The 27685-nt window shown below is 43.5% G+C and overlaps 2 protein-coding genes and 1 long non-coding RNA gene across 13 annotated transcripts in view; 2 read left to right on the top strand and 1 right to left on the bottom strand.

Moving 5' to 3' along the window:
* The window catches only part of Ralgapb (Ral GTPase activating protein non-catalytic subunit beta), an 88632-nt gene extending 69720 nt beyond the window's left edge, over positions 1-18912 (top strand). For all 10 annotated transcript variants that reach the window (XM_013122480.3, XM_040733089.1, XM_013122479.3 and 7 more), the window contains 6 exons: positions 591-713; positions 5656-5792; positions 12222-12330; positions 12970-13048; positions 14391-14539; positions 15202-18912. In XM_013122480.3, the coding sequence (XP_012977934.1) occupies positions 591-713; positions 5656-5792; positions 12222-12330; positions 12970-13048; positions 14391-14539; positions 15202-15395 (791 nt within the window). In that variant the 3' untranslated portion in view covers positions 15396-18912. The remainder of the gene's footprint in view (positions 1-590; positions 714-5655; positions 5793-12221; positions 12331-12969; positions 13049-14390; positions 14540-15201) is intronic.
* LOC121134579 overlaps positions 1-21159 on the bottom strand; it is a 47056-nt gene extending 25897 nt beyond the window's left edge. For both annotated transcript variants that reach the window (XR_005871681.1, XR_005871682.1), the window contains exon 1: positions 21052-21159. This is a non-coding gene — a long non-coding RNA (uncharacterized LOC121134579). The remainder of the gene's footprint in view (positions 1-21051) is intronic.
* Positions 21160-21362: 203 nt separating this feature from the next.
* Adig (adipogenin) lies at positions 21363-27344 on the top strand. Its single transcript, XM_005082670.3, has 3 exons — positions 21363-21497; positions 24414-24540; positions 27101-27344. The coding sequence occupies exons 1-2, from the start codon at positions 21371-21373 to the stop codon at positions 24524-24526; spliced, it is 240 nt and encodes a 79-aa protein (XP_005082727.1). The 5' UTR covers positions 21363-21370; the 3' UTR covers positions 24527-24540; positions 27101-27344.
* The last annotated feature ends 341 nt before the right edge of the window (positions 27345-27685 follow it).

Below are 27685 nucleotides of genomic sequence, written 5' to 3' on the forward strand. Positions count from 1 at the left end.
CTGCAGAGCATCAAATATTCACTATCTCGTTTTTTGGAGGAAAAAAAGTGTCAACCTCTGCTCTGAACTTCTTGCTTACCATGTCTTCACCAGCATTAAGTATCTTCTGTTAAGTGAAATCTTTCTTAGTTTTGTGATGGAAAAATAAGCATGTTTCCATATTTTCCTTTTTCTGAAATCTGTGCCAGCTTCCTGTGAAGGTCCTGATCTTTGATGTCATATTGGTTATTGTATGTTCATTTTACTGAGACTTAGACTAGTTCAGTGTTTCAGCTCATTCTTTCTGGTGTACAGCAGATACTTCCTACTAAAACTCCCTGTGTGGTTTTACATCACTGATTACCATAGAAGGGAGAGCAGAAGCAGGGCTTCAGTAGTGTGTCCAGGTCTGCTGTAGTGTAATTTCACAAACTAGAAAATTATATAAATTACTGTAAGGACACTTAACATTCATGGTTTATTCTTCTCACCTACAAATTGGTTTTTGTTGGAACTGCCATTGCTTTATAAAGTGGCTAGAATTCATGAACAGGAGGTAAAGGTGCCCAACTTTCTTAAGTACTGATTCATTCATTGTTCCTTATTCCCAGATGAAGTAACTTCCTCTGAAGATGCTGGGGCTAGTATTTTCAATGGGCAGAAGAAGGTGTTGTATTATGCTGACGCCCTGACGGAGATAGCTTTCGTGGTTCCTTCTCCCGTGGAGTCCTTAAGTAAGAACATGTTTATGCATAGTGCTATTTTAGAATCTGTTTGTATGTTCACCATTTGGTGTGCTATGTTTTGAGCAAAGGTGCTACAACTAGATTATACACAGGTAAGAGATCCTAACATCTCATAATGTTCTCTAGTGTGTTAGTTACTTTTCTGTACTATGACCAAACAGGGACCAGGGCCAGAACCACAGGCTATGACCTCAAAGATCCCTTCCCAGTGACCTACTTCTGTTGACTAGATACCAACTCCTAAAGACTCTGCAGTCTCCCAAAATAGTACTAGTAATCAGAAAGGAAAGTACTTAAAATATGAGCCTACAAGCAGTATTTAAGATTCTACTTTGGTGCTCTGTCTCTATCCCTAGTGACTTGCAACTATCCCATAATACACAATGCTTCAGTCCATCTCTTAAACCACAGTCCTACAGTTTCCACACCATTCAAAAATTTCAAGTCTCTTCTCAGACCCTTAGTAGCTTTCAACTGCAAGCCCTTGTTAAATAAAAAGTTACATACTTCTGATATAGAGTGACATGGAATTAAAAATTGCTTTTCCAAAACCAGGGAGTAAAAATATAGCCAAGAAAGATGAGACTGAAGCAAGACCAAAACCCAGAAGTCCAAATGCTAAATCATGTAATTATGTATCTGGCAGTCTAGGAACATTGTTATGTGATGTGAAGTCATAAGACTTGAACATCCCTGCCCCTATGTCCTTGGCAGTTGTAGTACACTGCCAAGTCCCCCTCTTGGTCTGACTCCACTCCATTTATAGCTTTCCTTGACAAACCTCCCTTGTGCCTGACATCTTATAATTTCGGTTGTAACTTTGGTTTTGCCCTTAACAGTTTAGCACACAGCCTACTCTGGGGCGTCTTGCCAGGTTTCTTAATTCATGGCACATTGCCTGGCCTCACAGGTGCTTCTCAAAGGCTGGGCAAAGCCTCCATGGCTCCATAATTCTTGCATTTTTTAAACCTTTTTTAATTGCAAAAAAAGATTGCATACAGTATAATTTGAAAACGCTTTCATTTGAAAATACTTGGTAGGGTCTAACCCCTTCTTGGTGTATCCTCACAGTACCTTTTTCCTATTGTTCCCACACAAAGTACACAGCTTCTTTTTAGTGGTGCTTGTAGGTAGACGTTTGTTTATTCCACAACTGCTTTCAAATAATCCCTGAGACAATATTATTTACAAATGCTCCGTTGATAGCTCCTGCTTGTTACTAGCTAACTCTTACATTTAAATTAGCCCATGTTTCTTATCTATGCTTTGCCCTGTTGCTTATGGCTTGTTACCTCATTTTCTACATGTTCTGCTTCCTCTGTAGCTGGCTGGTTTCTCCTTTACTCTTCCCTTCATCATCCCAGAATTCTCTGTCTCAAGCTGTCTTGCCCAGTCTCTTCCTGCCCAGCTATCAGCCAATCAGCTTTTTATTAACAATGAGAGCAGTGCATATTTACAGTATACAGAAGGATTACTTCACCGCAGGTACTATTCTCCTTGCTTTGTCTAGGAGTTTAATTATATTCATATTCCTTTCCTGACTAAGCTGTACCATATCCAAATCTTGCCCCCACTTTTGCTCTCAGTTCCCATGTAATCTAGCTGGAAGCAGCCAGCAAGTAACCCTGATACCACTGGATGCTATGATCTCTTGAATTGTTTTCTGCCAAATAAATTAGTACATTATTTTTTATTTCAGCCTCATTGAGTTTTTTAAGGCATGGATAGAATGTAGACAATATTTTTTTTTAACCAGAATGTAACATGGATGGCCTCTGGTCAGTCCTTAGTAGAATCCTTGTTCTGAACTCAGTGAGCAGTCTTTACTGTCTGTTTCTGTTGACATTTCTGGTCCTACCAGAACTGACCAATAAGCTCTACTTACAGCATTCTAAAGCTCATTTAGCCTGCATCTCCAAACATCCCCCCGCATATCAGTTCTTAAGGCCTAAGAACCACATGATCAAATTTGGTCACAAAAGGTGCTCTACTTTGTTACCAGTTTTCTGTGATCGTTTTATATTTGACCTTGTTTGCTTTGTATTGCTGTCACATGACACCAAAACCAAGATGGGAGGAAAGGGTTTCTTTTCTCTTCCTTGTTTTTTTAGACAGGGTTTCTCTGTGTAGCTTTGAAGCCTGTTCTGGAACTCTCTCTGTAGACCAGGCTGGCCTGGAAATCACAGAGATCCTCCTGCCTCTGCCTCCTGAATGCTGGGATTAAAGGCGTGCGCCACCACCACTCAGCAGGTTTATTACATCTTAAAGGTTAGAATCCTTCATCAAGGAAAACTAGGGCAGAAGCTCAAGCAGGAACCTAGAATCAGCACTAAATTAAAGCAGAAACCATGTAGGGATGCTGCCTACTGGCTCTGTTCCCAGGCGTTTCTATTCAGCTACTTTTGTTACACAGCTCAGGCCCACCTGTGGAGACATGCCACATCCACAGTGGGTTGAGTCCGCAGGTCAGTCTGACCAAGGCATTTGATCATTAGATGTTCCCTCTTCCTAGGCACATTGACAGGAAAACTAACCTAAACAGTGTTGGTGACAGATATCTGACAGGAATGAGGGGAAAAGGTTTACTTCTGGTTGATGGTTCAGAAGTTCTCATCCCCAAGATGACAGTGGCATGATACAATGGCTTTCTCTAAGGCTATGCAAGCATATAACAAAGACTTTCCACCAGGGCAGACCAGGAACGGGGTCAGAACCAATGTCTAGTTACTTCAAAGGACCTTTCCCAGTGACCTACTCTCCCCATCCAGGCCTTACCCCATAAAGGTTCTGCAGCCTCCCAGCTAAAGAAGTATTCCAAGCATGAGACTGTGAAGATCTAGCAGGGCATACTTAAATAAGATAACTTATTTTTTTCTTTCTTTCCTGTGATATTTTCATAAATATATGTTGTGCTGCACATTTCCCTACCAGTCTTTTGCTTATCCCCCATACATACATAGTTAAATTGAAATTCAGCATGAGAAAAAACATGTTCTAACTTGTCTATCTTCCCCAACTCTATTACACTCTGTTGTTCCCTTCTCACATCAGGTTTATTCCTCTCTCTTTCTCCATGTCAGAGGTATGTATAGATGTCATATGAGAAAATGAAATGCTTGTCTTTAGGAGTCATTTCATTGGAAACCATGATTAATTTCCTGTGACAAAATTTCATTTTTCTTTATGCAGTCATCTAATGATAGGTATAAAATATTCTTTAACTACAACCACAATTCAACCCTAGCTTTGTCTTTCCTCTAACTTAACCAGTATATACAGGTTTTGCTTTCTGCTTTGGTCATTCCTTTCACAAATTATGAGTGAAGCACACATAGCTCTTGATTCCCATGTGAGAGTTTTTATATGGAACCCCATATAAACTTATAGCTAGGGGACCTCATGATGAAATCACATGGACAATAAGCTGAAAAAACTTGAGCCAGTCTAGAAAAGGCACACTTATGTGATTAATCTTTCTTAATCTAAACTCACAGGTTTATTTTGCTTAAAATAATTGTGTGAGCTTAGAGAGATGGCTCAGCCTTTAAGAGCGCTTGCTCTTCCTAGTCTCATCTCCAGAGTAAAGACTTTTGCTGTGTCTAGCTTAGTAGCTTCCCCACCTTTGTACTTGACCTTGATTTCTCACTGTAGGCTCCCATCTGTTTCATGCTCTATCATTTTTGTCTCTAGTAGAATGGCCTTCCATGATCAGTATCATAGTATTGATCTGTCTTCCATTCAGAGCTGTGATCTGCCTCCTCATTCCTACAGTTGAGGCCCAGCTGTCTTTTGAGTTGAGTACCTGCCTAGTTTCTTTGGTTGAATAGTCTGAACCAACAGTCTTCCCAGACCTAGAGCCTTTACTCACACTGTGGCTTCCCACAATTGAGTCTTAGCCTGCGATCATGGTATCTGCCTAATGCCACTTGCCATTTGTGGGCTGTGACTCAGATCCTGTTAATATTTATATTTTGGGGCTGGAAAGAAGGCTCTGATGTAGAGTATTTGTTGCTCTTTCAGAGGATCCAGATTTGATTTCCTGTACCTATGTAGTAGCCTACAACCATCTATAACTCCAGTTCCAGGGAATTCTGACTTTCTTGGGCACCAAGCATACATGTAGTGCATATACATGCATGCAGGCAAAACATTTGTTTGCATAAAATAAAATATCTCTATTTTCTTGTGGATTTTGTTCATTTCTTTTGTTTTTTAATTCCACCAGGTTTGTTTTATCTCCCACCAGATAGTTCTTTAAATTCAGACTAGGTCCTTGGTAGCCTTCAGGTGTCTCAGTGTCTACTTAGGATGGTGCTTTTGATTGAATACATAAATAATTCAGAGAATAACAGACAGCTTTGAATTTATAATTTTCTACTCTTACTTCAGTTATCCTGTAGAGCAGGAGATGATAAACTGTAGTGGACAAACCAGATTCAGCCAAGAATGAGCTTTATAGTTTTGAAAGATTGAAATGTTTCTTTTATGTGTATGATTGTTTTGCTTGCATGTATTATGTGCACTGAATGCATGCCTTTTGTGCCCATGAAGGCTAGAAGAGGGCAGGGATCCCCTGGAACTGGAGTCACAGATGGTTCTAAGCCACCTTGTAGATGTTAGAAACCAAACCCAGGTCCTCTGCAGGAGCAGCCATTGCTCCTAACTGCTGAGCTGTCTATCTCTTCAGTCCCAAGTTTTACATTGTTTCAAGTGTTTTGAATAAAATGCAAAGAAGAGTATGCAACAGAGACCTCTGTGATCAGTAAATCCTACAGCAAGGTCACCTGCTCCTTCATGGGATGTCTGCCAAGACTGGCTATGGGGACAGTGCTTGGCTTTCAGTCAGTCAAGGTAGTTAGACTAGTCAACATAATTAAACTTCTGCTCCAGAGAAGTAGCAAATATTGTAATTTTTTTCTTTATCTTACAGCTGATTCCTTGGAAAGTAATATCTCAGACCAAGATAGCGACTCAAATATGGATCTTATGCCTGGAATTCTGAAGCAGCCACCCCTGACACTTGAGCTGGTCCCAAATCATACAGACAGTCTTAATTCCTCGCAGAGAGTAAGTTGTTTTATTGATTTGCCCAAAATCTTGTGGTGAAGTGGCAGTAATTGTAGAACCAAGTCTTAAAGTTTCTAATGTTTTATAATGTAGAAGAAGGTATGCCAAGAGTACTAATTCATTAACTGGAGTATTTTAAAATAAATTTTTCATTTTTCTAATCTATAATAAATAGTTGGATCTAAGACAGTGTTTTCCTTGTTTTTGACATTCTGGTGCCCTGGTCAGTTCCCCTGCTCACTCCTGTTTAATCTGAGGCTTTCTGTTGTCCTTAATATCCACTAAGCATTACAGCAGGAGCTGTCTGTAGATTTCCCTATCTCACATTATTCAGCTAAGAACTGACTGTACAAAGCTGGCAGTTTTGGAGACTCTGTGTACTGCATTTCTCCTTTGTCTGTTGCTTTGCTTTCACCTTTTTAATGATCCATGCTCAACTAAGGTTTAAAAACATTAAAAGGAAAATTGTAGAAATAAGCAGTTTGTAAGTTTCAAATAATGTAGCATCTGTATAGCTTGGTGAAATCTCACAAAATCCTGCTACTTCCAGCCTAGGATGTTAATCATCCTTTTGTTCAGCACCTGTATCTTGTATGTGCTACCCTACCCAACCCCATCTTCACCTGCCACCTTAGTATTGGTTTGGTGTCATGAACTGTAGTATTGTGATGCTTATATTAAAGTTAACCTTACAATGCCTAGCACTGTGTCACAGTGTTTTACTGTGGCTCATAGGGCATTTCATCACCTTATGTCATCACAGGGAGAGGAATGAATATAGCATGGAAGGATTCTTGAAGGAAAGAAGGACCAAATTCACATAGGCTTTTACTGCAATATATTGTAATCATTCTGTTTTATTAATACATTTATTTCAAGTGTTTCTCTGTGGTGTGGTGTGGTGTGGCGTGTGTGTGTGTGTGTGTGTGTGTGTGTGTGTGTGTGTGTGTGTGTGTGTAGTTGTGCACTGGAAAAGAATGCATATAGGATTAGGTAGTAACTCTGGTTTCAAGAACCTATAGAACCTGGGCGTTGGTGGCTCATGCCTTTAATTCGAGCACTCGGGAGGCAGAGGCAGGCAGATCTCTGTGAGTTTGAGGCCACCCTGGTCTACAGAGCGAGTTCCAGGACAGCCTACAAAACAATACAGAGAAACCCTGTCTCAGAAAAAAACAAAACCTATGGAGAGTCTTTGAATGTACCCCCATGGATAAGGGAGTCAGCTGTGAATGGCTAACTCTATTGAGTATGGCATACAACTACTACTACATACGAAGAGCCTTTTGCTTTTATACTTATCAGTGGATGTTGTCTCTTATCTCTGTTTACCCCTTAATCTTTACTGAAAAATGACCAAGTAAGTGGTAACAAGAATAAGATTGATTTAAAACAAATAATTAAAAAGGCAAAATGTCAACCTGGCCAAAGTCATTCCTGAATTTATATAGGAATTTAGGCAGTGAAAATTATTTCTCGTCTTCCCCTCTGCCTCCAGTACTAGGGATTAAGCTTAGAGACATGTTAGCCAAATGTTCTCCCACTAAACTGTATCCCTAGTCCTCTTATTTTTATTTTGAGACAGGTTTTACTAAGTTGTCCCAGCTGACCTGGAACACATTCTGTAGCTCAGGCAAACCTTGAACTTCTTATTCTCCTGCCTCAGCCACATCAGTCATTAGGTGTAACGATGAAGGTTATTTTTTTAGCATAGATACATGCTTAAGGCCTCCACTAATAAAATTATTTAGTAAAAATATCAAGTTATATGACTCCTAATAACGGACTGGTTTTAAACTTCAGGAGGTTAAGAGGCTTCACAGAACACAATTTGAAAAGAATAGGGAATACAGACATTCAATGGCTGCTTGCCCTGATCCTCATGTTCTGCATGCTGACAGGTACGCCTTCACATCCAGAGAATGACAGCTCTTAAAGCATGTTGCTTTTTATCATGTATTCTTTTCAGACTAGAAAAAATCAAAACTGTTTAATACTTGCTGGTGAGGAGTCAGTCTCAGCAAACCCTGAACAGAAGTGAGCCTCTTTAACATGCTAAAGCACACTGACTAAAGAGCTCCAAGATGTCTGCTCTTTCTCCTGCTTCTTAGTGGAGAAGTGGAGTCTAACACAGAGCAAAGAGTAAAACTGTATTTGCCAATGGCTTGACTGTGTACAGGAAACCTTAAGGGATCTGTTTAAGTCCATTGGAATCATTAAGTGAGCTTATTAGCAGGACTGAAGGAAAGGCCATTGTGTTGACCCAGGTTTAAAGATGACCCCCAGTGATCTTGCTCTTGTGTCCTTCTCTTTTGTTTGATAAAACTATGAATATGATAGGGTACCCCATGATTGTTTATGTTTTACGGCAAAGGGAGTTTGTCATGAAAAGAAAAAAAAAATCACTGATCCTCAGTAAAAGAGAATCTCATGAGTGACTATAAGTATGTTCAAAGATGGCTACCTGTGGTGGTACACACACCCCTTTAATCCCAGCACTTTTGAGGCAGAGGAGACAGATTTCTGTGAGTTTGTGACCAGCCAGGGCTACAAAATAAGGCCCTGTCTCAGAGGGGGGAAATTAAAGAAGGCACAAACAAATTCCTGAATGAATTATAAGAAAAAAAAAAAACCCAGCTGAATGAACGAGAGAGCTGATACAGGAGTAAATGAAATGCACAGGGTAAGAGTATATGTCTTCACACCTGACAACTTGAGTATGATCTCTGTGACTTACATGGTGGAAGAAGAGAACCAACACTCACAAGTTGTCCTCTAACTTTACCATACAAGCTATAGCATGCACATAAAAAATAAATGTAAATTTTTTTTCAGGTTTTTGGGACAGGGTTTCTCTGTGTGCTTTGGAGCCTGTCCTAGAACTCAATCTGTAGACCAGACTGGCCTTGAACTCACAGAGCGCTGGGATTAAAGGCTTGCTCCACTACCGCCTGGCTATAAAATTGTTTTTAATTAAGACAGTCATTACAAGCTATGAAAGAGTGATTCAATAAAGAGAAATAGTAAAGAAAAACAAATTGAAATACTGGAAATGAAAAACACAGTAAGATAAATAAGAAAAACATTACTAATAGAAGTGATCAAAGAGAATATCAGAGTTTGAAAGCATGGTAGAGAAATTGGGACATGTGAACATGGACACAGATAAGAAAATAAGAGCAGTACTTTCAAGATTTATGGATACCATGAAAAGATCAAATCTAAGAATTGTGGGCATAGGAAAATGAGAATTCCATTCTAAAGACAGGAACCATTTCAGTAGAATCAGAACATTTCCCAAAATTAGAGAAAGAGATGCCAGTCCAGATACAGGAGGCATTTAGAATGGGAGTAGACTAGAAAATGAACCTCCCGCAATCCAGTATGATTGAATCACTAAATATACAAAGGAAATACACTGGGCTGGGGAGGTGGCTCAGTGGACAAAGTGGTGGCAAAAGAGCTGAGTTCGATCACTGGACCACATAAAAAAAGCTAGGAATGACGGTGTTTGTACTCCCAGTGCCGGAGAGAGAAGTGGTTCTGAGTCTGTCTGGCATGCCAGCCTAGCCTTCTTTGTGAGTTCCAGGTCAGCACAAGACTTCTAAGGTAGTGAGTTATCTCAGTTGATTGTTCACAGTCAGATCCAGAGTGAACTCCTGTTGTACATTTCCCTTTCTCACTACTTACTTGACTAGTCTAAAAAAGATCCCATCTTTATAATAGTGGACAACACCAGAGGAACAACATCCAAAGTTGTACTCTGGCCTCAAACAAAATGTGTATGTGTACACATACAAAGAAAATACTGAAAGCATCAAAATAGAAACACCAGGTCATATGTAAAGGAAGGCACATTAGAGTAAATGCAGATTAATTTTTCAACAGAGTCTTCTTTTTACAGATTTTGTTAGGTTTTTTTTTTTCCTTTTTGGGGTGTTTTTGAGACAGATTTTCTCTGTGTAACCCTGGCTATCTTGGAACTCAGTCTGTAAACCAGGCTGGCCTCAAACTCAGAGATCCACTTGCCTTTGCCTCCCGAGTGCTGGGATTAAAGGGGTGTGCCACCACGCCCAGCTCTTTTCATTTTTAAGAATATAATATAGTTACATCATTTTCCCCTTCTTTCCTTTTTTCCCCCTTCCAAATCTTCCCATATATCCCTCCTTTCTCTTTTTCAAATTCATGGCCTTCTTTTTTTTCTTACTAACTCCTCCATCTTCAACAGAAACTTTTTAAAACCATGGAGAATGATGTATTTTGTAAGGCAACTCAGACTGCTATACCCAGCAAAACGGTCATAATTGAAAGAGAAACTTTCTGTGATTAAAAACAGTCTAAAAGAACTCATGACCACTAAACTAAAAGATACTGAAAGGAATCCGTTGAACTAAATAGAAAGCTAAATACATCTGCGAGGATATATGAGTGGGCAGACTGTTAGTTAAGCAAGAGAGAACACCATTCTAAGACCAACAGAATGGCAGGAGTGAATATTCTCCTGTTAATAATACTTTTCAGTAGTATGGTCTCATTTCTCCAATCAAAACACAGACAGAACAGATTGAATTTTAAAGAGGGATTTGTTGCCACCAAGAAACACACCACAAAAGACAAATAAAACTAACTACCTTAGGGTTAAAGGATGGAGGAACAAGGAATCAAGCCTTTGTTGTTGTTCTAAAGCTGATAAAAATATCCTTCAAACCAAAACTAGTCCAAAGAGGCCCTCCATATTCTTCAAAGAAACAGTCCATTAAGGGGACATTATAATTCTAAGATATATATTGAAAACGGGTGCACACAGGTTCATAAAGCAAATACTACTAAATGTAAATTCACACATTAACCCTAGCATAGTAAAAGTATCCAATATTCATCATTTGACAGGTCATCCCAACAAAAAATAAACAGAAGAACAGGTCATTCAATGGTGTATAAAACAAGTTTTAACAAGTGTAAATACTAATGACAATTAAACAATACACTCGAATAATGAGTAAGAAAGAAGAAATAAGGAAATAGAGAAATCCCAAGTATCAAATGAAAATGAAAACAAATACCAAAAATGTGAAATACAATGAAAGCAGGCCAAAGCACAGGATTATAGCTGTAAATGCCCACATATATGAGATCAGTTAGATTTGGATAAGCTAACAGTTTGCATTAAGATCTGGAAAAACTAAGAACAGATCAAACCTAGCATCATTAGAAAAAATTAGTGAAATGGAAACAGAAGAACTGTACAAAGAATCATTGCAGCAATGAGTTGGTTCTTTCACAAGATGGACAAACCTTCAGCTACGCTAACTGAAGAAGAGAGCCAGGTGTGGGGGGGCATACCTTTAATCCCAGCACTGGGGAAACAGAGGCAGGTGGATCTCTTAGTTTGAGGCCAGCCCAGTCTAGAAAGTGAGTTCCCAGGACAGCTAGAGCTATTACACAGAGAAACACTGTCTGGAAAAAGAAAAAGAAAAAAGAAAGAGAAATCACAAATGGATAAAACTAGAAATGAAAGCAAGCAGAGTTTCTTATGACAGATAACAATGAAATTCAGAAAATCATCAGGAAATTCCTTAAAAATGTGTATTACACAGAAAATCTAAAACACAGACAGTTTTCTAGGTACATAGAGCATACCAAAATTAAACCAAAGTGACATCTTTTTAACAGATTTATAACAAGCAACATTGTTGAAGGACTTAAAAAAGAAATCTTTCCTAAAAGAGAGCCAGCCTAGATTAGCTTCACTGCTGAATTCTCTGACTTGTAAAGGATTAACACCCATGCTTCTTAAGCTGTTACCAACAGGAAGGGATGGAGCACTCCCAGAGCCTTTTCTGAATCATGTGTGCATGAGCTTGCCGTAAAAACCAGTGAACTCTTGTCTTTTGTAGACAATATGAGGAAAATCAGGTATAGATTGCAACTGGAATATGTCATTTTAGAGACTAAGATCCCCAGACAAAGTAGTGATATTTCTTTCTGGCCACAATGGAGATAGATTCAATCCTTTAAACCTTTGTTAAAACATGACATCCAAATTTTATTGCTATTCATGCAAATTGTAATTGTTTAGTACTCCTTTGGTACTTAAAAGTTATATAACATTTACGCATGCACCCCGACTGTGCACAAGTACATATATGCCATTGTGTATGTGTAGACATCAGAGGACAACTGACTTCTTGAACTTGAGTCATTAGGCTTGGTAGCAAGTGCCACCTCCCTGCTCCTCCTCTGATTCTGTTAAACCTTATTTCCCTTTCTGGGTCAAGCTCTTAAATGGAGAAAATGTAGAAGAGGTTTTTGTGCAAATGTATTTCACACTTCCCAAGTGGCTTTGGTGACATAGACATGCCTCTAGGCATCTTGATAAATGTCTGACCAAGTAGTTTAAAAAAAATTCTTTCTCCTCTCTTCTTTACTTAGCTCAGTCCAAGTTCCAGAATGAAGAAGCTGCCTCAGGGTCGCCATGTGCCTCCCCTTGGACCTGAGACAAGAGTGTCTGTAGTTTGGGTGGAACGCTACGATGATATAGGTACTGTATGAGGAAAGAGGTTTTCTTGAAGAATAATTAATGTGGGTACAGAGACTTGAAGTTCATAAACCTGGTTTTGTATTCCAGCCTCTTTATCCTTTTTCAAAAAACCTGTTAACTGGGAATACTTGTGACCCTTAAGTTTTAGTTGTGAATATTTGATAGACTAATAGATACAAAACTGTTGGCTGTTTCATTGATATCCTAGTCAATGTTCCCAGTCTTCCCAGGAGCTCTGGGCCACCTTGTCCATGGGTACAGTTGGTCTCATTTATATAATTGCTTCCTTTGTCCTTAAAAGTTCTGCCATGGATACATTTCTTAGGATTTTTGTGTAAGTAGCTTAAGAATATCAGAAATGCATGCTTAGCCTATACCCCTGTTCAGCTCAGAGTTGATAGGAAAGTGTCACAGATGTTTCTGACCAGGCCCTCACGGCCACAGGTCATATTCACTGAAAGCCCTGTTTTAGGTGAACTTGACTGAAACATGTTGTGAAAGACAATATGTTTTATGTGGGGAGGCATTAGGATTCCATTGTGGTCTAGCACAGATGGTACTTGTTGCTGCCTGTAAAGAGGTTAGGAAATGAATTTGAGAAAATCAGGTGGTGGTAACTGTAATGTTGTTTTCTTCCAGAAAACTTTCCCCTCTCAGATCTGATGACAGAGATCAGCACTGGTGTGGAAACTACTGCAAATAGTAGCACGTCTCTGAGGTATGTCCTCTTGTTTGAGTTTATCAGCATGTCTCTTTTTATCAGTTGGTTACAGCTTAATAAAGAATAAAGAATTCTAATCAAACAGTGGTTAAAGGCAAAAGAGTAAAGAATCAGGAGATGGAGAAATGGCTTGGGAGAGTTAAGAACACTTGCTCTTACAGAAGATCCAGGTTTTGTTCTTAGGCCCCACCCACGTGGTGACTCACAACCACCTGTGTAATTCCAGTCCAGGTGTCTGACCTCTGAGGGCAACAGGTACAAATGTGCACATACATACATACATACATACATACATACATACATACATACATACATACATACGTGAAAAGTACTTATACAAATAAGAATAAACAAAATACAGTTTTTAAATAAGAATCAAAGAAGGGGCTGGCAAGATGGCATATTTTTGGCCCCCTTTTCCATGTTCGAATATTTGGTAGACTAGTAAATACAGCTGTTAGCTATTCCATTGGTCTCCCAGTCAGTTTCCAGGAGCTCTGGAGAAGGGAAATGCCAGCATGTGAGATGCTCAGAAAAAAAAAAATTAAAAATTTACCTTATTGAAATATAGTTGTTATACAAAAAGTTGTATATATTTATCATGTTTAGTCTGTTAAGTTTGGAGGTATATTATACACATGAAACCATCACAATATATCCTGTAAATATGCATATCACTTCCAGAAGTCTCCTACTACCCATGGTATCTACTATTTACTATTACTACTACTACTACTACTACTACTACTACTACTACTACTACTACTACTATTTGCTCTGCCCCTTATATTTTTAATAATACAATACAGTGTTACAGACTTACTTGGTACAGTGGATACAACTTCTAGAACTTACTCTGCATAACTGAAATTTTGTATTCTTATAATAAAAACCTTCCTTTCCATCTTTTAAGTATGTGCTCTCTGACTTTATTTTATGTTCTTCAGATAAATGCCATTATGTAGAATTTATCTTCTTATGCCTGAATTAATTCTCTTAGATTTATTCCAACCCTTGTTAAAAAAAATAAGGTCATCTGTTTGGCGGCCAGATATTTAGCCCTCTGCAATACATTTGCCTGTTTTTCCTACCCCACATACCTAGAAGTCGTTTTTAAGAATCTTTTTTTCAGACTATTCCTATTTTAAAAGCCTAGCCCCAGGAATAAGTGCTTGTGATCGGTGGTTCCAGGTCACAGCAGCATGGGTTCCAGGAAGAAGATTCCAAGCAGATGCTGCTTAGACTTTGCTAGCAACAGGTCCCCAGGCCCTGGTGTGAGTTCTTACATCTCATAGGGAAGATTATTGTGTCTGAACTAAAATGACTTATCTTTTCTAAGATCTACAACTCTTGAAAAAGAAGTCCCTGTAATCTTCATCCACCCTTTAAACACTGGATTGTTCCGGATAAAAATCCAAGGAGCCACTGGAAAATTTAACATGGTCATTCCCCTTGTTGATGGAATGATAGTCAGCCGGCGAGCACTTGGTAAGGGCTTTGTGTGCTGAAGGGCTGTGGGCCTTGCTTTCTTCCTTTTCCCTAACCTTTTTATTTTAGTCTTACTCTTTGGCAATTTCATACACGAATTTAATGAATTTTAGTTCTTTTTCACCTCACAGTACCTTGCGCCTCATTCCTCTTCTCCTGAGGTCCTGTCAACCTTTCGTGTCTTGTGTGTGTGACCCACTGAATTTAAATAGGGCTCCATGTATATGTGTGGGTTGGAGGTTATTGTAGCATAGGATGTTGGTGACTAAACCACTGTTTGCCTTCTTTAACACTTTCATAAACCACAAATAAGTAAGGAAATGGTCTTAACACTTCATAGTTGCTGCATGTAGAAAATCCTGCTGCCTGTATAAGAAGGGGGGGCGTAGTATTATCATCTGTTTAAGCTTTAATCTGATGATACAAGGGGCCTTCACTAACTGAGTGAACTAACTAACTGAAGAGGAAAACAGCTATTCCGGTACAGAAAACACGGACTAAGGAAAAGCAGGCTTTGACTCTGGTTCTGTGCTGCTGTCACTCTCAGTAGTTTTGTCTTGGTGCCGTGTTTGTCTCTGAGATGATAACTCATGGGATTGCAGGGAAAGAGTTACGGTCCCCTGAACACAGCTTACTGACAGTCATTCTTATCTGTTTTCAAGGCTTTCTGGTGAGGCAAACTGTAATAAACATTTGTAGAAGAAAGAGATTGGAGAGTGATTCCTACAGTCCACCACATGTCCGTCGGAAACAGAAAATCACTGACATTGTCAACAAATACCGGAATAAGCAGTTGGAGCCAGAGTTTTATACTGCTCTTTTTCAGGAGGTTGGACTCAAGAACTGCAGTTCTTAAGCACAGTTTTTCCAGGGCAGTGGACTGCAGAATGGGCTCAGACATCAAAGCAAGACAGCCTTGAAAAATAAAAGCGAATCACTCCCAGGAACTCACTATTGAATCACCAGAAGAAACACGATGTGAAGCCACTGGTTCGAGGACCACCAGCTTTCTGATGAATGGACCTCACATAGTCACACTCCTGCTGAAAATGACAACAAGCATTTTAGCCATAAACTTTCTTTTAAAGTGACAGTTTTAGTAAAATACAAGCCTTTTGAGGATAAAGGCTTTAATGCATCAGTTAAATACATGCATTGGTAGTGTCAACAGGCTTACAAGTTAGGAGCTGAAGATAGTTTATACCTCGCTTTTTAGGAGGGTGTATTCAGAACAAAAATCAGTCTCAGAATCTTCTGGAACTTTTTAAGGCTCAAGTTGACACTGTGGAGAAGGAAAGAGGCTGCAGCTCTGTCCTCACGTTTTGATCCATTTGTCACCTGTCACACTGACAGGGTAAAACATAAATGGGTTTTGCTCAGTTAAGTCTGACATTAAAATATTTCCTATTTTCTCTCCATATTTAAGCAAGTTGTCCCTCTCATTGCCCTGGAAATCTGTCACAGGGCCTCAGCTTCTTAGCAAGCAGATGGAAATGGAGGCCCAGCTGTGTTCTCTAATGGCATACCAGTTTGGGTTAAAAGCTGTGAGTTTACAACAGGGACTGAAAATGATTTGGCTTCATCCTTTATTCAGGACCAAGCAGCAAGGTTCAGTAGTTCAGGAAGAAATGCCCCACTGCCACTCACTCAGCTCTTTAATGAGCACCTGGTTTGCAATCCACAGAATCTGTCATCTTCTTAGGTAGCTGCTGCTGTTATGTTCCTGGCCTTAGCCAGCTGAAGGCACAAGTCCCTAACAGGACTCTGGAATATTTCTGCCCCGACTGCTTTTCTGCCAGGGACAAAGCATAGGAGGTGGCCAGAACCAAACTGTTTTAGAAGGACTCCTGTTACAGTGCTCAGTGTATACCTAGTTTTCTGTTTTCTCCTTCAGTAAGATTTTTTTGTCTTAGAAAACAAATGACACATATAGTCCAAAGGAAGAATCAGAGTTGAACAGGGGTGTCCCACTAACCCTCTGTTGTCACTAAGTAATGTAGATCAGGGGTCCACTGTTTGGTGTGAGATTTGTTCTTTTCCTAGAATATTAGGGGCAGTGTTGTACCTGCTCCCCTGTGCAGGTGCCTCCTTTCTAGAAGTATTTGTTCTGCAATCTCTAAGCAAGACCCATGGGTGTAGCAGCCCTTGGTCTAAGTTCGCCACCACCCCCTTTATTTCCCAGCTCAGGTACAGACACCCCCTCACCTTACCCCCCCCCCCCCATGTCTTTCTTGTCCCTTGTGTCCTCTTCCTCTGTGAGTCCAGTTTCCATTCCAGGCATATAGTATTCTGTCTTTTGACTTTTTCTTTTTAAAGTCAGGCAATAATTTAAAGTTTCAGGTGATACCATGGAGTGGGGAATGGTAAAAATTAGTAGTGGGTTTTACCCTAAAAGTATTCTAGTAACTCAGCAAAAAGAGGTAAAATGGTGAAATTGAACAATCTTAAGATGCTTACAGATTGACACTTCATGGGGAAAATGGGTTCTTGTTCTATCTGAGTTGAACAAAGAATCTGTACATATATGTGTGACTTATAACATTCCAGAGGTTACAAATAACTGATAAAGATGTACTTCCTCACCATGATTCTTCTGAAAAACTTTTACTTTCGATATTGTTTAAATGATACCAGAAAGATAGCATACGGGATATGTGTTGGGCGGGTTTACTGGCCCTTCCCCTTCAGTTGGCTCTAGTTTCTAACTGTAATTCTGTTGATTTTGATAAGAGAACAACCATGGCAGATGCAGTTTGAAATCTGGGGTACGTGGTAGTTCCCTAAGGAGGGCTACACACCCCTGAGGCAGAGAAGTTCTAGTGTGCAGAGCCAACACAGCCCCCTCACTGGTTCCTCTGCTCCACACACCATCTACCCACCAAAGGAGTGCGGTAAGAGCCTTGGGCCTCAGAGTGTGATTTGGAATCCTGCTCCCTGAGTTCACTCCTGCCTGCGCTAAGATCACATTGAACAGAATCTTGTCAGAGGAACATACTTAGTACCTACAATAATCTTAGTAGTTCACTTGGTAAATTTGCTAGCACAGGTTCAGAAACTGGGGAAACACTGGAACCAGTCTGGACTGTGGCTTAAACTGCTCAGTTGCTGTATGTGGATGCCCAGGCAATCTCAAAGAGGAATATATTTCCTCAGGGTATTTAGGCTAGTGGCCCCTCCTGTTTACTTCTGAAGCTCGGGGCGGGAGAGGGAGCTTGCTCCTTTGGCAGGAAGCACAGGAAGCAGGCTTCCTAACCTCTTCAAACCTTGCAGCCACATTTCTCATTTGTCTAGTTTCCTCTTAAGACCTCCTGGCCTTTGGCCCCTTGAAAAGAATAATTACAATGGTCAGGCAGCCCTCCCCAGCCATACGGATGCGTGTGCCGTGCACATGTGTATATGAGCATCTCCCTCTTCCAGTGCCCCAATTTTAGAGTAGCTCCACCTCTGGACGCACCTGTAAAAATACCTACACTTTGGCTGGCCCTGTCAGTGTCTGGCTCATGGGTAGGTAGGACAGCCTGGAAGAACAGCTCCCCTGTCTGAGCTGGGGGAACAGTGGTCTTCTACAGACTGACCTTTACGGTGATGAGTTTCCCAGGGTGTATTCCTATTGAAAAGTGGACTTGTCCCACAGAGTCAGCCTTGGGCAGAGATGGATAGATGGTGACAACTATCTGGGTGGTTATTCGACACTCTCATGGCAGCAGCTGTCCCTTAGCATTTAAAGCCTGTTCAGGCTGGACGGATCTGTGTTAACAGTGACCATTGGCACCCACTGCTCTGTTCCCAGCACTCCCTGACATCCCTCTTCCTGAGGGATCCACCTGAACAGTGAGGTCACTGGTCTTGCCTCTGGCAGAGCCATGCGCTTCATAGGGTTTTCTCAGAATAGCCACCCTTGTTCTTCAGACAAGTTTTTTAATGATGAGGAAAATGTGTAACTTGGGATTCCACAGTGCCTTGCATACAGTAGGCGCCCAATACCTATTTGTTGAAGCAAATCAAGTTCTTTGTTCCCACAGTGGCCAAGGTATCTTCCTCTGAAGGGCTTGGCAGTTGTGGCTAAAAACTAAGTATCATTATTTGCTCGAAACCATATTTACAATTTGTATGAATTTCGGTATATTGCCAAGATGGGATCTTTTTCCTATTGTATTTCTGTAAATATTTCTGCCACTGATCTGTAAAGTAAAGGAGATGTAAATATGAAGGTGTGCTGTGTCCCTCGCTGCCTGTGTTGGATCTTCGTCAGCCTGGGAAGAAGGTACAAAGCTGCTGTTCGGATTTATGTCTGTCCTCCACCCTCAAGAGACCCACGGGATATTGAATGTAATACATGCGGTCAATTAAATTTTAAGGAGCTTCTTGTCTAATAACTTGGTGTGTCCTTTTGGTTACAGGTTACAGGCTTGATCACTCTCCAGGAGGGTCTGCTCAGTTTAACTAATCTAGGTTTTCACTCTGTTTTGTTTGTTTGTTTTGTTTTGCTTTGTAAGTTTTCCTGAAATACTCAAAATTAGGCTAATTTTAAGAGAAAAGGACTTGCCCTTCTTTTTTTGTTTTTTGTTTTTTGAGACAGGGTTTCTCTGTGGCTTTGGAGGCCGCCCTGGAACTCACTTTGTAGACCAGGCTGGCCTTGAACTCACAGAGATCCGCCTGCCTCTGCCTCCCGAGTGCTGGGATTAAAGGCGTGCGCTACCAACGCCCGGCCAAGGACTTGCCCTTCTAATGCTGGCAGGAATGTGTAGCATTAAGATACAAAGGCTGAAAGCTGGGGGATGAGTGAGTCCTGGGGTTTTCTGCCTGTAGAGAAAAGTAAGGACATTTCCAGAAGGGGAAGGCACAGAGGTCACCCATGCCCTCACTGCCCCTTTGCACAGGCTGGCTGCAGAGGGTCTTGCAGGAAGTTTGTAGGGGCCGTGAGCCAGGGTCATGGTGATGGCGAATCTTGGAACCATAAGTGGAAGCTGTTAGAATGTCTGCCTCTACTCAAAGCCACCCCTCCGACCTGGCACTGACCCCACAAAGCTGCTCTCCTGCTGCATCTAAACTGCCTGGGACCCAGAGCCGCCTCCCTTCTCACCCATCTTTACCTGCCAGCCACAGAGCCTCCAGTGGGGCCCACTGGCAGAAGGAGCTGACTTAAGTCGCCCCATTTTGGTGTCTGTGAGAGTTTCATAGCTAGCCAAAAATATAAACATTAGAATATTTCCACCTCTGCTGGGCATTGATGGTGCACACCTTTAATCCCAGCATTTGGGAGGCAGAGCCAGGTGAGACTAGCCTGATCTACAGAGCAAATTCCAGGACTGTTACACAGAGAAACCCTGTCTCCGGAAAAAAAAATTCACCTCTGTAGCTCAGTTCTCTGACACAACCCCAGCACCTAAAAATCCCAGCAGAACTGCTCCTTTTCTGGTCCCTGGGCTTGCACTGTCCACAGCCTGCCTGCATCCTGCTCTCTGGTATATGTTTGTATACTGTTCGCCCAGACCCCTTCTGTGGGTCCACTCAGCCTGGTTTAGTTCCCCTTCTGCATAAACTGCCTACACGATTCACCCTCTAACCCCATTTTGATGACCAGCTTCCCAGTCTAGAACCTCCATGATGTCAACCTGGGCTCTTCAGCTATGAGATGGTGGGTTCTCACAAGGCAAGCCTGCCTCCCCCGCAGTCCTGACTGACCCTCAGGGGTGCAGTCTCAAGATGAAGGTCAGTGACATATTTAATGTATGTCCAGGCCCCATTCATCTGTTTTAAGACTTTCTAGGACCTCCAATGCCCACTTCCTGCCACAAATGTTAGTAAAAATGGGCCAGGTAAGGGAGTTGTCTTGCCCACTGGGATAAACTAAAACTCCTAATAAGGATAAGTGGGGGAAACTTCCAAACAAATTACTGTTAAAGTTTTATGTGGCTGTTCAGTGAGTGATGGACAGATTTAGCTACAATGTTCTACCAAAATTTGATCTCATCAGTTTGTACCTGGAGGGGCGGATGCACCCAAGATGTTTTCCTCTTCAGTGTCTATATTGAGACAGGGTCTCTCACTGAATGGATCTGGCCATGTCAGCTGTTCTGGTTAGCCAGCTTCACTCTAGGGTTCCCTGCTCTACAGGCGGGCTGGCAAGCCCACCTGACTTTCTGTGGATTCTGGAGATCCCAACTCTGGGCTTCATACTTGTGGGGCAAGCATTTTACACACACACACACACACACACACACACACACACACACACACACACACACACACCCTGCCCCCACCTCCTATTTTAAACTTGGGAGTAAAAGCCAGACTTTGGGCTGTTGTGGGGGAGGGCAGTGTGGCGATGCTGGACCTGCCTTTCCTGTGCAGCAGGTGTTGCTGGAGCTCCCCAGCCTCTTACCTTCCAGCACCGAGCGCCCTCCATTTCCCTGCCCCGCAAGCGTGGCAGTATATGTGTGTATGCGCTACTGGAAGGCAGGACCCAGGGGCCTGGTTCCTGGTCACACTAACCACGAGTAGGCAAGTACCTTAGATGGGCTGACGTTTGTCCTGTATGTTTCTCTGACTTTGGGATTCCTCAGTTCACTTTCAGAAGATAGGAGGCTCACATGAGCCCAGTAGCTGCTGGGCCAGTTCAGCCCTGGCCGTCTTTCTCAGAAGCCAGCCTGTCTCTCAGCCAGACCCCTTCAGCTTCCTCTGCTGCAGGCTCTCTCTGTGACTTCCTTGTTGCATCACACTCACTGTTAAGTCACAATTGGGCTGAAAGCAGAGCCTGGCCAAGCTACCAGGTCCGCAGGGGCAGACTGGCCGCTCAATCCAGGCGCCCCGCATGGCTGCAGGTGCACGATGAAGTACCCTCTGGTACCCCTGGTGAACGACATCACCCTCTCTTTCCTGGTGTTCTGGCTGTGCCTGCCTGTGAGCTTGCTGCTGTTCTTGATGGTCGTCTGGTTGTGCTTCTTACTTAAGCAAGGTGAGCTGATCCAGGCTGGACTCTTCTTTTTTGGAGCTGGGCAGGGGCCTAAACAGGATAGTTCCCTGAGGCAACATCAGAAAGGGAGTCCATGGCATTTTAAGTGCAACTCCATTTGAAAAGCTTTTCCTTTCCCTTCTTTCTTCCTCCCTGTTGTTTTTTGTTGTTTGTTTGTTTGTCTTGTTTTGTGGTGGGATCTCACTAGATAGCCCCAGCTATTCTGGAATTCACTATGTAGACCAGGCTGGTCTTAGATTCAAGTCCAACTGCCTCTGCCTCCTGAGTGCTGAGATTAAAGATATTCACCATCATGCCGGCAGTTGGGAGTTTCTTAACAGAATGTCTGAGTTGGACTGACACATATGCTTGTCTGCTGCTGTCCCTCAAGGCCATTGCTAGTGCACAGGCTGACTGCTGAATTAGAAAATGGTGCCCCTTCCTGTGTGAAAGGCACTGAGCAGAGCTTGGGCTGGCGCTCAGCTTCACTTGGACCCTTCCCCGTGTGCTTTATAAACAACATGATCGACAGGGCATAGCAGCCTTTGCTATCTTGGAGTGCTCACACTATCCTGGGTTTTGGCCAGACCAAACTCAGAAAAGAACTGGCCTTCTCTAGAGCACAGGATCATGGAAGCTTGTTGACAAAGGTCCTGGCTTAACACACTATCAAGAGTAGCTAAAGCAACAGTTCTCAACCTGTGGGTCACGACCAGGGTGGTGGGGGGTTGAATGACCCTTTCACAGGGGTCACACCAGATATCCTGCATGTCGAATGTTTACAGTTTATAACAGCAAAATTACAGCTATGAAGTAGCAACAAAAGTAATCTTATGGTTGGGGGTCACCACAATATGAGCAACTGTATTAAAGAGTCATAGCATTAGGAAGGTTGAAAACCACTGAGCAAGAGGCCCAGACATAACTGACCATGAAAAAGGCTAGTGGGCAGGTAGGGCGAAATATGGCACAGGCTTTTCTTTCCGTGTTTCTTGGCGCTGTGACCTAAGACCGGCTGGGCAACAGTGTGCCCAGCTAGTTGCCAGCTCTGTTCACAAGTTACTGAGGCAACATGAGCAGCGCCCGGCACGACCTGCCCCACGATCCCTCTTGTCTGGCTTGCTAAAGGTGTCACTGCAATTTCCTGGCAAGACCCTCGGAGGGCCTTGGGTTTCTGAACACATGTTTTAAGCTAATTCACCTCACTTCCGGGGTGAGCTAGAGTCCTCCCTTGGGGCCCAGTCCAGGCATTAGGCCTGGTGTCTAGGGGAGTCAAAAACTTGGTGTGTGCTGGCTGTGGAAGCTGTCCCTCTCTGGGGTGTGAGTTGACAGAGTGCCTGCATAGCATGCAGGAAGCTTTGATCTCTAGTATTGTATAAACCAGGCATGGTAGTACATGGTGCAATGTCAGCACTCAGGAGGTGAAAACAAGGGGATCAGGCCATCCCGCTCATCAGTTACATAGCAATACCTGAGACTCTCAAAAGCAAAACCCTACCCCTCTGGAGTCTAGGATCAGTCTTGTTTCTTAATACAGTATAGTAAAGTTAACCCCTTTTGAACACTTAGGAGTTATACTTAATGAGTGATGCACACCATCTCCCTCTAATCCTAAGGAGAGCCCTGTGAAAGAATCCTTATTGCAGAGGTGGGGAAATTGAGGCTTGGAAAGGCAAAGCAACCTGCCAGGGTCACAGTCTGTGCAGTGTCATCAATGTGAACTTCAAATCCTGGTGCTGCATCTGTTGGCTGTGTGGCTTTAGGCCAGGGCTGCCCAAGTCTTAGTTTCCTCACCACCAAGTAAAGGTAGTCACACCCCCCCACACACACACATACACATCTTTCAGGCTGAAGCAGGCTTTATGAGGTCTAGGGCTCTTGGTGCGGTGAGCCAAGTACCTGTGTACATGGTACGTAGTAGGTGCTTTTAGTCAATGCTGGCTGAGTCACTGGTGCTTCTGTCACCGTGGAAGGAAGTATAAGCAGTGACTCTGGGTGGCTTCTCTGGGGATAACATCTTACCTCCACCTTTCAAATAAGCCCTTTGATCTTCAGTGAAGTCGGCCACTCAGAGGTGACAGCACCCTGGCATCATTGTCTTCTAACTTAGTTTCTCTGTTGTCTGCCATTGTGCTGGGATCTGACCCAAGGCGGTTGGTGGCTTGCAGCCTCAGGACCCCCAGGCCTATAGTTTTCTAGCATCATGCAAGCTGAAAGACACACAGAGATGTCAATCATCCATCCGCTTTGGGTGTGCCCCGGAGTGGCTGGACCAGGTCTCCTGTGAAGTGAGTGTGGCAGTTGACTGGCCTGGGTGATGAATGGTGGGAGGATCAGTGACTCGGTGTCCCTTCAGTGTCTCCCCTGGACAATGCCCAATAAGTACATTAGTTACCATTCTCATGACCAAAAAAAAATGACAAAAGCCATTTAGGGAAGGAAGGTTCCATTTTGGATCATGGTTTAAGAAGGGACCATGATGGGGAAGGCGTGGCAGAGCCTGAGGTGCCGGTCACACCGCATCCTTGGTCAGGAAGCAGGGACAGGTAAGAGGAGCAGGACTGTAACATGTGGTCCCAGCTCCCCATGCCCTCTAGTGAGGTTGCCACCTCCTGCAGTTTCTATAGCCTTGCATAGCAGCACCACTAGCTGGGGACCAAGACATTTCCCCTTCAGCCTGCAGCGGTGGGCATCCTACACCGCTGGGGTCCTTCTGGTTTCAGTGCATGGATATGGCAGCTCTGAGTCAACCTTCTTTCTAGGTCCTTCCTTGTTCTCCATCTGGTCTCAGAACTGGACCCTCGGCCTCTGACCTCCTAGAGGGCCACTGGGACCACAGGCCTGGCAGGTGACTCCTCTGGAGCTGGGGAGTACTGCAGGCTGTGTCTAACCCAGAAGCCTTGTCTCTGGTTTCCACAGATTCAAAGGAAGAGGATTCAGATTTATGTTTCAACTGGGAGCTCTGGAACAAAGAACCAACTGAGTCTGGCTGTGAGGGGTCGTTCCGTGGCCAGGAGGACAGGTCCCACTAGTGAGCCTGCTCTAGGTAAGGCCTTTGTAGGGGATAGGAGAGTACAAGAAGACCCTGGGCCTGCCCACAAACCTCTGCAGCTGACTCAGTGGAACAGACTGCCTTGCTGTGTGGACACCCTGTGCCCTGCCATGCTCTGGGTGATCTGGGCTCTTGAATGGAGCATGTTTATTATATACATTTTAATAGGGAGGCAGGGTCAATGTATAAACCTGCATGATGAGGCAGGGTCTATGGTATACAGCTGGATGAGAAATGTCTTAGGGTTTTATTGCTGTGAAGAGACACCATGACCATGGCAACTCTTAAAAGAAAATATTTAATTGGGGCTGGCTTACAGTTCAGAGGGTTAGTCCATTATCGTCATGGTGTGACATGGTAACATGCAGTCAGACATGGTGCTGGAGAAGGAGCTGAGAGTTCTCACATCTGGATCCACAGACAGCAGAGAGAGACTGAGAATACTAGACCTGGCTTGAGCTTCTGAGACCTCAAAGCCCACCCCCAGCAACACACTTCTTCCAACAAGGCCACACCGCCCAATAGTGCCAGTTCCTGTAAGCTTATGGGGCCATTTTCACTCAAACCACAAGAAGTCAGGGTCTAAGGTGTACAGATGAACCAGCAGGCAGGTTTAGCTAAACTTGTAGGTGCGGTTTCAGTAAGGGAGTAGTCTTCAGCCATACACATCTGGGGAAGAAAACTATGATTGACAACTCCTGCACGCTGTGAACATTTGTACTCAGACCAGAGGAAGACTTTGCCGTCCCTCTGAGCCTCACCCCACTGGGAGTGGGAACACACCCGTGAGTCTGTGGCGTTGGAGTCCTCTCCATGGCTGTGCTCATGTCTCCACATTCACTTACGATTTCACTTGCTCCTACTCTGTGTGTGGAGGACCCTGCTGTGAGTTTCCTTACAAAGCCCCACCCCCTTCCTCTCTGCCCTCACCTCAGAGGTTTCCGCTGGTTCTTCTCTCCGCCTGGAAGCTTCCTACCTCACACAGTTACTGGATAGTCCTTCTTACTCCTACATCTTGCTCAAATGTCGCTGTCAGGGGGTTCCCCCAATATTTGAAATTACAGTGCCCCCTGTAATTACAGGCTAAGACTCCCTGGCCCTGTACTGCTGCAGTGCTTACCGTCTTCCAGAAACATAGATAGTGGGGGCATCCAAACACCCAAAGCCCCTTCCTGACACACAGTGGGGAAGTCCGCATACACTGCCAGAAGTCCAGGATGCCACTCTTCCTCTTGGCTGGATGGTCTGGAGTGTTCCCAGTGTGCCCCTTCTTCACTCAGTGTGAGAGCTGTGGCAAGGATATTCTCACCTCCACATGCACTTGGGAACTTGGAGTACCTGGGTGATTGAAGAATTTACCCAGAATGCCAGGCAGTGGTGGCGCACGCCTTTAATCCCTGCACTTGGGAGGCAGAGGCAGAGGCAGGTGGATCTCTGTGAGTTTGAGGCCAACCTGGTCTACAGAGTGAGTCCCAGGACAGCCAGAGCTACATAGAAAAACTCTGTCTCAAAAATAAAAAGAATTACCCAGAGGAACAGAGTGTTGGCATCCATTCCCACAGGGCTAATGCCATTTCCAGCCGGTGATTCCAGCCCAGTGACATGCTGTCACTCTGATCTTTCTCTGAGCTCTGTCACCTGCCCATTTGAGCTCTCCATGTCTGGCGTGGGATTCTCCACTCACACTGCCACCCATAACCCAATGGCCGTGTCCCCTTCTCTTTCCTCCCTCACTTCAACAGCGGAGCAGCTGGCTCAGCCTCAGGCTCCTCCACCCCGTCATGGCAGCAGGTCCTGGCGCCTCCGTCTCCGCCTCCGCTGTACCCACATCTATTTCTCTCTGTCCTCACGGCTGCCTGACCGTGAAGCATGGCCAAGAACCATGTTCTACAGTCTACATGGCGGGAGGAGGTGGGACTGTGAACCAGGGCGCCTCACAGAACCCTCTCCATGTCTTAGAGACCTTGCCTATTCTTTCTGAGTCACAGCCTCACCAAGCAAGGCCCTTTCCCCCAGAAAAGAAAAACAAAAACAAAAACCAACTCACACATAAGCTTGTGATCTGGGCACAGCCTTGCCAAGTGAGGCCCTTTCCCCCAGGGGGAAAAAAAACAAAAAACTCACACATAAGCTTGTGATCTGGTTGGCGCTCAGGATGAGCTTCATGACTGTTGAAATTACACAAGGCCCCAGGGTCAGAAGCCTCTGTTTGATTTCACTCCCTGCTATAGCTATCTTTAATTTTTTTGGTGTCTTAGCAGTGCTAGGCATTAAACCCAGAGGCTCAAGCATACTACTAGGCAAGCATTGTACCACCGAGTCACATATATCCCAATCCAAAATTCTGAGTTTGGGAGCAAGAGACCACCCATGTCCATTGTTAATGGGCCCTATAGTCAATGGACGGGCCAAGGAAACAATGTTCAGACTCTGTGAAAGGACCCTGTCCATCTACAGATGGCCTCCGCCTACCCACTATCGCTCTGCTCTTTTATCCTTCTCTCTGACTTCATTCCTAGCCCAAGTACCACTACTTTCCCGCATGTTTGTCTAGGTGTCATCTGGACCTGAGCGGATGGAGGGAAGAAAACGCTGGTGACCAAAGGGCCTTCCTGGGACCTCCAGTAGTCGGACCCGACAGGCCTCTTGCCGAACCAGCCATTCTCCATCAACACAGATGGCCTGGAGCCCTTCAGGGGAGAGTCAGGTCCAAGAAGTTTATAGGGGACAGCTCTCAACCCACAAAAGGTGCTGGGGCACCTATTAAAGAAATGGGGTTCTGCTGTGCCCTGACAAAGCTTCTGATGTTCATTCATTCACCCCGATTCCCTCTGGACTGTCCCACCCTCACGTCTGCTCAGAGTACTCTGAGCTTTCAGTGTTACACAGCAAGCTCGATCCTCCCTTAGACTGCAGTATGAAGGTCTACAGCCTCTGCTGTGGTCTCCTTACAGCAGGAGTATTTAACAGTAGTCACATTGGGTGGTGGTGGCGCACACCTTTAACCCCAGCACTTGGGAGACAGAGGCAGGTGGATTTCTGTGAGTTGGAGGCCAACCTGGTATACAGAGTAAGTGTCAGGAGAGGCTCCAAAGCTACACAGAGAAACTTCGTCTTGGAAAAAAAAAAAGCAGTCACT

Source organism: Mesocricetus auratus, unplaced genomic scaffold (genome assembly GCF_017639785.1).
Source record: "Mesocricetus auratus isolate SY011 unplaced genomic scaffold, BCM_Maur_2.0 Super-Scaffold_100028, whole genome shotgun sequence".
NCBI lineage: Eukaryota > Metazoa > Chordata > Mammalia > Rodentia > Cricetidae > Mesocricetus > Mesocricetus auratus.

Bases quoted from the DNA above. Each gene is read 5' to 3' on its own strand.
- Adig (XM_005082670.3), top strand. From the start codon at position 21,371: ATGAAGTACCCTCTGGTACCCCTGGTGAACGACATCACCCTCTCTTTC. The intron at 21,498-24,413 runs GTGAGCTGATCC...TGGTTTCCACAG, and splicing joins GTGCTTCTTACTTAAGCAAG to ATTCAAAGGAAGAGGATTCA.